Source organism: Quercus lobata, chromosome 12, assembly GCF_001633185.2.
Source record: "Quercus lobata isolate SW786 chromosome 12, ValleyOak3.0 Primary Assembly, whole genome shotgun sequence".
Classification (NCBI taxonomy): Eukaryota; Viridiplantae; Streptophyta; class Magnoliopsida; order Fagales; family Fagaceae; genus Quercus; species Quercus lobata.
This window is the reverse complement of record NC_044915.1, coordinates 37,787,040-37,798,646: the sequence shown is the minus strand read 5'-3', so window position 1 is coordinate 37,798,646 and position 11,607 is coordinate 37,787,040. Positions and strand designations below refer to the sequence as shown.

General features: G+C 37.1%; 1 protein-coding gene across 1 annotated transcript; it reads left to right on the top strand.

The window, feature by feature from the left end:
* The first annotated feature begins 286 nt into the window (after positions 1-286).
* LOC115971899 (uncharacterized mitochondrial protein AtMg00810-like) lies at positions 287-1,744 on the top strand. Its single transcript, XM_031092000.1, has one exon. The coding sequence runs from the start codon at positions 421-423 to the stop codon at positions 1,648-1,650; it is 1,230 nt and encodes a 409-aa protein (XP_030947860.1). The 5' UTR covers positions 287-420; the 3' UTR covers positions 1,651-1,744.
* Positions 1,745-11,607: the final 9,863 nt, after the last annotated feature.

Sequence of the window (11,607 nt, the reverse complement as noted above, 5' to 3'; positions counted from 1 at the left end):
TACTCAAAGGGAAGGTCTAGATTTCATTGAAACCTTCTCCCCTGTAGTTAAAACTGTTTCTGTCAGGGTGGTTCTTGCTCTGGCAGCTGCTAAATCTTGGCCCCTTCATCAATTGGACATTAACAATGCTTTCTTACATGGTGATTTTCTTGAAGAAGTATACATGTCACTGCCTCCTGGTTTTCACAGTAAGGGGGGTCTTCAACTTCAAATTTTCATTCTCCATCTACATCTACTGCTCCTACTGTTTGTAAGCTTGTTAAGTCACTTTATGGGTTAAAACAAGCTTCTAGACAATGGTACACTAAGCTGTCTTCAACCATTCAGCAACTTGGTTTTGTTCAATCCCAAGCCGATCACTCATTATTTGTGTTTGCCAAGGGTCCTTTGTTTACTGCACTACTTGTGTATGTGGATGACATGATGATTACAGGAAATGATCCAAACTGTGTGGCAGTTTTAAAGTCAGTTCTGGATGCTAAGTTTGGAATAAAAGACTTAGGTTCACTCAAGTATTTCTTGGGACTTGAGATTGCAAGGAGTGATAAGGGAATTAGCTTGAATCAAAGGAAGTTTGCACTTGAGATTCTAAAAGAAACAGGAATGATGGGTTGTAAGCCATTGAAGTCACCCATGGAGCAGCAACTTAAGCTATCAAAGGGTAATGGAGAGCTTCTAAAAGATTCAAGTCAATATAGGAGGCTTATAGGGAAGTTGATGTATTTGACTTTGAGTAGGCCTGACATTACCTATGCTGTAAATAGGTTAAGTCAGTTTCTAGCTCAGCCTAGAGTTCCTCACATGCAGGCTGCTAATAGGATATTACAGTATATAAAAGGAACTCCAGGTCAAGGGGTATTTTTTCCTTGTGATTCAGACTTGCAGCTGAAAGCATACTGTGATGCTGACTGGGCAGGTTGTCCAGATACCAGAAAATCCCTTACAGGGTATTGTGTATTCCTTGGGGACTCATTAATATCATGGAGATCAAAGAAACAATCCATGGTTTCAAGATCTTTAGCTGAGGCTGAGTATAGATCCATGGCAACCACAACATGTGAAGTCACATGGCTGTTATATCTGTTGAAGGATTTGCATGTGCAACATGATAAACCTGTCCTATTATACTGTGATAACCAGGCAGCACTACACATAGTTGCAAACCCGGTATTTCATGAACGATCAAAGCACATAGAAGCTGACTGCCACATTGTTAGAAACAGGGTTTTAGATGGAACAATTAAGACTTTTCATGTGGCTTCTAAAAATCAGCTAGCTGATGTTTTCACTAAGGCCTTGGGTGTAGACAATTATGTTAGATTGATCAAGAAATTGGGTTTGATTAACATCTTTGCTGCCAACATTGAATTTCCAGAATCTACAAGAGCCTTGCTCTTGAGGGGGGGTGTTAAAACTAATGCCCTTTGCTCCATACTTGAGGATGCATCTGCTGAGACTAGTGGAGGACAGCAGTGCAAGAGTGGAGCAGCACCACTTGCACACAATTTCAGTTACAAACACTGCAAAGCAGAGGCATCAGATACAGAGCATCAGTGGGCTTGTAAGGATGTGCTAGAGACCATTGAAGCTGTGCCTTATCATGAAGTTTTCATACATAGCTTTGGAGATTATGATACACGTGGCTTGTAGCCATTGGTCTGTCATGTAAATATTGTAATACCATTGTATAGTTTAGGATTGTTAATAAACAAGTTTGCTGAATTTTAGGGAATTGGTTATGTTAGAGACGTGTATATATAGAATACCTTTATTGTTTTGGGATCAGTTGCTTTTGTATCATTCATTTTCTGATTCAATAAGATCTGATCTTTTATTCAGAAAGAGAGAAAGTTCCAGATTTTATAAGTGCAACAATAATGGGGACTTATGGCAATCAGAGGACCATGGATTTGTATCAGAAAGTAGTGTGAAAATGGATAAACCTAAGAACCACGAATTTGGATCATGGATCCAAATCCGACCCACCCTGTCACTTATTTCACCCACCTCGCCAACAGTTTTGCACCCATCTAGTCAACTGTTTTTAAGTTTTTTTTTTTTTTTTTTCTTTATATATATTCTAGGATTTGGACATGGTTGTTAGCATTGGTACCATGCAACAGGGGTTTGTTGGTGATTGGGCCATAGCGCCACTGATGAAGGAACAGAAAAAAGAAAAAGAAAAAGAAAAAAAAAGAGTTTCAAAAGTAATTTTTACTAAATTTTAATTACAAATGTTTTATTATTGAATTTCTATCACAGGCAATGCATGTGTAGCATTTTCCATTCATTACACTAACAGGAGTGATCTGAGGATTTATCAAATTCAGGGGTATATAATTTCAAATTAGAATTACATGGGATTAGTTTGGTTTTGACCCAAGTGCAGAGGTTGTTTTTTGCATTTTTTCTTAATTTTTGTAACAAGTCAAGGACCAATGCTAATAATGGGAGAGAAGTAATCAGTTAACCTCAGACATGACACAAATAACTTGTAAAGATTGAATGATGTAGGTTACTTTTATGGGGAGAATGCTGTTGACAAAGATCAACTGTTAAATTTGGTAACATGGTGCATTGGGCACGGTTTAAACCAAAAAAAATTTAAAACTGAAATACATGTGCATGACAGAGCAAATAAAAAAATACAGCTGTGAATGCATGTATGCAAGCATGCTCGTGAATTGCAGACATCACTAGATACATACACTACTCAAAAATAGCAGTTACAATGTATGCACCCACACACACAGAAATTGACAGTATTTTTTAACTTCATCATCTTAAATTTGTTCATGTTTTCAATGGTTGTAAAAGTGAGTGTATGTGTGTATATATATATACTGAAATTTTGATTGATTTAAATAAGTAAATACACTATGATAATTAAATCATATTTATGCATGAGCAAAACATATGACTTGCATATGTGAGTTTGTTGCGAGCATAAAAGCAATATACAGCATGCAGATAATGTGGCCGGTAAAACATAAACTGACATAGATCATCATATATGGATTAAAATAACTCCAATTTGGCCGTTACCTCTCCAGGAGGTGTCCCTATTTGAAGTGTAAAATCAAAATGATATAACCAAGTTAAAATAATAAAAAGATGGATTTTCTAGTGTAATTTCAGAACATTGTTTCTTCCCCACAGGGGCAAGGAGATAAAAAAGAGGGGGTGTGTTGGGGGAGGCACAGGGCAGGGAAGGAATGGAAGGGAAAGACTGAAGGTCTATGAAGAGGAAAGTGGAGGTTCCATTAACGAAAAAGCAGAAAAGTTGAAACACCCACAACAAAGTAAGAAATAGGATTTTAATTGGAAGTCAACATCTCTATATGACCTCAAGGGTTATAGCATCCACTCACAGAAGAAAATGGCCTCAACCTCTGTTGATACAAAAATCCAAGATGACCAAAAGACAGGAATAAATCAATTATCTCTCGACAAATGAAGGCAATTCCATGGACAACATGATCTGGGCTCACATCCAAGGCCATGGACATATGACTAATGCCACTACTTGGAAAGCAACAGATCATTTTATAACCTTCTATTTCAAGTTACAAATGAAATATTCTATAAAGTTAGCTTATAGAAATTGTCATTATAGAATGATCTGCTACTCTTTTCACCAAACGCAACCCTGCAAACCACCTAATGCACAAGCTTATGCTCCATTTATAAGATACAAAACTACAGTGTTCGCAAATTTCTGCATATTAAATCCCTTCAAAAAAAAAAAAAAGTTAGATGGAACAATAATAGAACAACTTGGGATTAAAAAAAAGATACCTTTGATGATAATAAACAGATTGAGGATGCCATAGCCTGCATAACATCAACAGCTGAACAAATGGCATCCTTCACATTTTGGATATCAGCCTGTAGCAACAAAAGAACCAAATTAAAAATTATTCTGCCACAAATGTGCCAGTTTTTGGGAAGCGGAGATGTTGATGCTTACCTTTGCCCCACCAACAACAGGAAGGCAAAAAGTGCTAGCTCTCATAGTTTCAGGAGTAATCCCGGTCCGTAAGAGGCCACTCTTCCAAATATGTCATCTGCATTTGTTGAGCATAATAAGAATAAAATTCAACATTTTAGACAGCAAGTGATAGCAACAAACCCTCTTATGCACAAGCATGCATGCATCTCAATATCTTTGTGACATCAAGAAGATAGAAAAAAAATATAAAGAGTTAGCTAGTGTTTTAACTTTTTAACCAGACATAAATTACATAATGGAATTCAAGCCAATGACCCAGGTCAAAATTACCTGTACCATAGGCCATAATGTTAGAAGTAGATAGCTTGGTTCATCTGGCACTTATTCAAATTTTATTTTACAGTTCAGAACCTCACGGTCTATTTTCCAAGAGGGTTTATGGAAAGGAGAAAAAGGTGGAAAAAGGGGGAGGGTTCTAAAATCCTAGCACAAAAAGAACACACTCATATCTAAAAATTGAATTATTTACAAACAATAATGTAAAACATGGATAACCCCAGAAAAGTTTCAACAGTAAAATGACAATGATGATGATGATGACGATGACGATGCTATTAAACAATGAAAGATTTTAAAGCAAATTTAACCGTCCATTATATAGATAAGTAAGTGTAGCCACAAATCTTACTTGGCCCTTTAGGATGGAAGTTAGCTCCAAATTTTGCTTCAACAACTGTAACTCTGTTCTTTTGGCTCTAGTAGACTAACGTAATTTTGAGCTAGTTACCCATGCATTATAAAGGCTTCTCTGCGACAAATAAACATTTATGCAATGAAATAACTTAATATGTTGAACTGAAGGGCTAAAAGCATAACATTTGAAACACCAAAAAAGTGGCAAGCGAAACAAAATAAAAAAAATAAATATGCACTCTCACATGAACAAAGTATTGACAACCTCAGCACGCAGTTATGTCCTCATCAAGATACAACCATTCATGTTTAGAAATCTTAAATACCTTGGACTTTTGGGCATCATCTAATTAAGAGGAACACATAACATAGGAGACAATATCAAGATAGTGGTAGTGAGATTAACAGTTACATGGTGCAATACGCATCCATCTGGAGCAAACAATTTAATAGCAGGCATTTTGGAGAATTAATTTGTACCACAAGAGTTGTTAGTGATCACAACAAAATATCCTGAAATAAAGCTCTCCATTTAGATGTTAGCTGGGGACAAATTTATTTTGTCTTCATCTAAGACCAAGATGAGACTCGCCAGCTCTGAGGAAGCACCAGTTTTAAGGAACTACTACTGATGAGTCAAACGTTTGATTTCATCAACAATGGCTACTTACTAAATGACTCAAATACCACGAAGTGCTTCTGAGTTCTGTTGGTTCAGTTAAAATTAATTATTTTAACTTGAATGCTTAACAAACTTCAGAGATCAGTAAGCCAGTCCACCATTGATGACATAATAATTGAGGTTGAAGAATTCAGTATTTTCAATCACATCCCAGACATCTTTCTTTTCCAAATCAACATTCAAAATAGATGTTAGTGATATGCTTACACCTAAGAGGATTGATGAACCTTAATTACTGAGTCCTGCAGTCGATCCTCTGATGAATCGCTCTCTAGAATTTTAATTCAAATATTGGGCTTTTGTCTTTCTGATAAAGGCTACATCCCATGAGATCACACATCATTGCAGAAAATAAGGGCACCCAAATGCAGGAATTTTTTTCCTTCAATAAGGAATAATAATTATTTCATTTAACACAAAGGGTACAATGACACATTGGAAATCAATGGCATATACTGGTTACATACACAAAGGTTCCCTTAGCCAAATTACAATTACAAGGAATTGAAGAAATCATATATATTTGGTGGGAGTAACCAATAGAAAAATGACCCAACAAACTGAGATTTCAGTCTCTGTAAAGACCCTTCAAAAGTCCTCATTCTTTCTTAACTAAATGTTCGACCCAAATACTAGCTATAAAACATAGCAGCATTCCTCCCCCTGCAGGGACTACTAAAGATGAGTGCATTAACAACAAACAACAACAAAGCCTTATTCCCAAAATTTTGGGGTTGCTATGGATCCTCAACAAATTAGTTAGGGTTGGCCACAAGTATTCTTATCCTTTGTTCCATTTTATCTAAAGTCATACTCTCTATTGCTTTCTTGATTGTTAGTCTTTTTCTACCTTTTTTTTTTGTTCTCTCAACTTGGATCACTTACTCTTTCTTACTGGTGCATTAATTGTTCTCCTCTGAGACCGAACCATCTCAAGCGACTCCTCCTCATCTTTTCATCAATAGGGGTTACTCCTATCTTTTAAATGGATTTCCTCAACTTACTCTTTCTTATCTACATTCACTTTATGAATAGGTCACTTTATAAAAATTTTCCCTTTAACTTAATAGATATTCTACAATCAAAAAAAATTCCTAATGCACCTCTCCACTTCATCCACCCCACTCTTATCCTATAATTCACATCATCTTCAATCTCTCCGTCTTTATGAATTAGTGATTCAAGATATTGAAAGCTCTTACTCTTTACCATCTCTTGATCATCAAGTCTTACCACCCCCTTCGACTCTATAGCTACTCACTCAAAAGCCTACAAATTCTCTTTTAGTCTTTCTTAATTGAAAGCCTAAAAAGAAAGTCTTTCTAAGGGCTGCACACACAACAACAACAAATAAAAAAACCTGGTGGACCAAATGATCTGACCAACCCAGACTAGTTTAGCCAATTTTTATCCCCAATCAGTTTTGTTGAAAAGACAACTGAGATGGACCCTTTTTGCTATTTCTATGCGTTTGGCTAGTGATTAATTGTTGGGCTGGGGTGGGTTTTCTTTCTAGGTTTCTAAGGAAACTCTAGAGGTGAAAAAAGGAGCTTGTCGTTAAATAAGAAGAGTTTCTCCAGTCCAGTAGAATTATACTCTTTGAGTTTCGCTATCTCATTTGAGTCTGTCCTGCTCACCTCCACCTCGATTGGTAGCTTTACCCTATGGAGGAGCTCTCGAAGCGATGTGAGAAGCTACAACTCATGGAAAATGAAGCAGAATAGGTGGAGTTAGACGATGAGGAGGTGGCAGAGAGATGGGTCCTGGCGGGTAAATTTCCGTAAAAAATACGTATCAACTTGGAGGCACTAGTGAAGGCACTGAAGCCGATATGGAAGACAACAGAGAACTTTGAGGTCCAGGATGCCGGAGACAACACAACACTCTTCCTGTTCCAAAAAGAAGAGGATATGAACCGAGTGTTGTGGGCGAGCCCGTGGTCTTTTGATAAATACCTTCTTGTCCTCCACAAGTTTGGCAACGGGGACGTGGTTTCCACGTTAAGTTTTGACAGGACCCCCTTCTGGACTAAGCTACATGGCTTGCCTATGAGAAAGCAAACAAAAGAGGTAGCAGAAAAGATTGCAGGTCCAATAGGGATGATAGAGAAGGTGGATGTAGGATCCAAAGGATTTAGCATGGGTAAGTACTTAAGGATACGAGTAACTATTGACATCTCAAAACCTCTGTGTAGAGGTAGAGTGGTTCGCATGGGTGCCTTAGAGAAAGGATGGGTGGATTTTCGTTACGAACGCCTTCCCATTTTCTGCTACTAGTGTGGCAAATTGGACCATGATGACAGATATTGCCCACTTTGGATTGATAGCAATGAGTCCCTAGAGATTGAAGAGAGGCAGTATGGACCCTGGCTTCGAGCATACACAGAATGGCTCCAAAGGCTGTAGGTGGCGGAAGTCCCTACTCGAAAGAAAGGAGGTGAAGGAAAAAGCAAAGGGTGTGGACAACGTTGTAACAACCAGACCATGAGAAATAACCCAAGGATGCCAGGGGTGGTGCCTTTGGCCGACAATGGAGAAATCCTCCCTCCACCTAAAATGGCAACCACGATGTCAGGCTTGGTCATGGTGGATGTGACGCACTAGGAGAGTAAGCCAAAAGATTTTGAGGAGCAATTGAGGGAGATTGACTGCGCCATAAATGTAGCTGATATGCTACAGGAACTAATGGGAAATCATGCGCCAAAGAAGGAAAATAGAGTTGGCTCAAGCTTTTCAAACTTTGGCCACCCCGAGGTGTTGGGGATTGGAGTAGAAGAAAAAGCCAATATGACCCAACTACCAGCCCAGGTCCAATAGCTACCTCAGATGGCCTATATGGGCTTGCATGAAACCAAGATGAGGCCCAAAAATACCAAATACATATGGACTCGAAAGTAAAAGAAGGGGGCCGAGTTTTAAGAAGTAAGGGAAGTGAAGCAATACTAAAGGACCAAATACAAGTCCCACAACTAAAGTGTGAGAGCTTAGGTCAAAAAACGAGTACTCCCAAGAAACTTCCAAAGAAAAAGAAATTCTCAGAAAGCAGGGGAAAGGAAAATGAGCCACCCTCAGGGGCGAAAGAGATTCAGAATCAGGAAGTGAAAAGGCGGGTCAACCAAGGTATGTGGAAGTGAATCCAACAAGATGGCGATGAAGCAACAAGCTACATCGCCGCTGTGCCTGAAACTGGGTTGAAAAGGAAGGGGACAATGCCGCTTAAAGAAGTCCAGGACAAAACCGAATCAGGAAAATGGAGTAAGAAGGAGGAAGAAGTGGTTGTGGTAGGTCAACTTATGGCAAAGCACTTGGGATCAGCGGAGGCTACGGCACAGCCCCATCGTTATCAATGAGTACAATGGCTTGGAATTGTAGGGGGCTTGGGAACCAGCGTACAATTCGTGCTCTCGAGAAGGTAGTGTCTTTTGAAGATCCCAATTTTATTTTTTTTAATGGAAACAAAACTCAATTCGTGTAATCTTCGCGATTTGGGTTATAAGGGTCAGGATTATACTTGGAGTAGACGGTTGGGAAACAGAGGATGGGTCAGGGAAAGGCTAGATAGAGCATTAGTCTCAACAAATTGGGCGACTAGATTTCTCCAAATGTAGCTTCATCATAAGCCCAATTCCTCCTCTGATCACTGTGTACTGATTCTTAAGGATGTCCAGAATAACAAAAAGAAACGCCGTCAGAAAAAACTCTTCCGCTTCGAAGAAATGTGGCTAAAGGAAGAATCCTGTGCTGGGGTGGTGGAAGATGCTTGGGTTAGAGGAACGGTAAGGAAACTGAATCTCCTTTATTTACCTGTTTGGATGAGTGTAGAGCTTCCCTGACATCCTGGAATAATAATTCTTTTGGGCATGTGGGTAAAAAACTAGCGGCAATGCAAGCTAGGCTTAAGGTTTTAGAATGCAAAAAGGGGTCCACAGCCACCTTGGAGGAAATTGAATGCACAAGAATGGAGATAAACAAGCTATTGGATGTGGAGGAGGTCATGTGGCGTCTGTCGGGGGCGAAAAAGTTTCCTTCTCGACAAATAAGATTTAAGTTGGGTCGGAGGGTCTAAACCGAAACTTGACGATGGGCTTGATGCACGGCCTAAAGGCTATCGGTGAAGATCCAAGAAGTCCACTATATTTTATGCCTTGGGCTTAGATTGGAACTGTCATGAGTGGCCCATGAACAGTTCCTACAGCGAACACGTTAGCATAGTTGAAAAACATACTGTAAGAAATAAACCAGCAGTAAAGTATTTCTGCAGGAAATAGCCCAAAGGTAAAAATGTTTCTGCAGAAAAAGGCCTAGTTGTTAAGGTATTCTTGTAGAAAATAGCCCAGCAGTAAAGTAAAAAGAAACAAAATAAGTCTCCAGCCGTTAGTTACTTTACAGACTAAGGGAAATATCTATGTTTTCAGACTCATCATCCGTTAGCTCTGGAAAGGAGCCTTCTAATACAACAATATGATGGAAAAACTTTATAGTAATAGTCACATCATAACCATTGATAGTAAATGAGTAGATCCTGTATTTAGTCGATTTTGACAACCTCACGCAACTTTGTTTCTTTCTATTTTTCTTTGCTTCTTATATTCTTTTCTTTCTATCTATTTTTTATTTTTTAAATTGGAGGAGGTTGAATGGTCCGCATTTATGTGAATGTGGATGGAGAAGGTTTTTCTTCGACATTACAATGGGAGGCGAAGGGCCAATTTCTCACTAATTTTTATTTTTCCCCCTAATCAGCTTTTTACTTTTCTTCCATTTATCTATATATATAATAATAGATGAAACTGAGAGAAACTCAAATTAAAATTCCAAATTAGAGTTCCAATTTTGCGCCATTTGTCCTAAATTATTTATTCTTAAAGAGTTTTATTTCTTAATTTTAGAATAAAATGTGGGATCACATTATAAATATTCATCCAAGTGAGTTATTAAGTACAAAAACCAAAGAGTCTAAAATAAATAAATCAGAAAAAAAAAAAAAGTGCTTCACAATAATTTTAAAAAATGGACAATTTATATTTTATACCTAATAATATCCTTACAAAATTTTTTAAAGAGTTAACAAAATATAAAAATGATTATCAATAATATTTAAATTATATATATATAAGAATTATATTATGCATCTTATTGTATATCTTTAGGTGTATCCATGCATATGCATGGGATTACAAGTTAGTGTAGATTATAGGGAGAATTATCTCTAGTATTAGTATGGAACATTAGAAATTAATGTAGATAGAATGTGGATATTCCTAAAATTTCTTCTTGTGAAATAAGATATTAGAATTCAATTCTTGTCTACACATAAAATTAATTGGTGTTTTAACCTAATGTTAAAGAGCAATTATCAATAATGGACACCATAAATTAAAACTCTATTCTCTAATAAATACTCTAAATAAAACCAAAAAAAAGAGTAGAGGGAGGTGGACCAAATATCATAAATAGTAGTAGGTGTGATTATCAAAGTTAGGTATTTGTTAACACAAAATTTAATGCGACTACAAGTCTTTCCTTTGTAGATGAGATCCCTCATCATGGAGTTATTAAAATTTATGATCCTCGCAAAGGTTAGCATCAAAATTTTGTGCGAATGTTAAAAGTTTGTATTAGCTCACGTCCATGTCTGTTGTGGGATAGTAAACGACTATGATATTTATATATTAATTCTAGTTGTTACATATAAAATTTCTAGAACGTATTTAATCACTCACTCCAATGTATTAATCAATTAAAATTCCAAATCAAATAAGATTTGTGTCCCTAATAATCCTATTTATTCTTTGTATATTTACTCAAACAGTTTCAATCTATATATTACTAAAAACTGAAGCGTAGCGTTTAATACTATTATGCTCACGTTGAGCCACATCAGCATCCACATCATTATCCTTTTTCTTTTCAATTTTCCTATAATTGTACTTTCTCCAATCTTTCTCATGCATTTACCTTTTCATCTCCCTACTACCCTCAACCTTAATATCACTTTTCATCTTTCTTTATTTTGTCTCTTCATTTTTCCTCCCTTACCTTTTCATCTCCCCACTACCCTTAACCTTAATGTCACTATTCATCTTTTCATTTGTTTTCATTTATTTTGTCTCTTCATATTCACACTATCTTCTATAAATTTGTTATTCTCTCTTCCATTTTTTGCATAGTTTTCCATCACAAAAAGGTTGTTTCTCCCTCTCTCTCTCTCTCTCTCTCTCTCACATAATAATTTTTGGATTTTTTTTTCCTACATCTCTGCTAAAGTTGATAAATTTTTG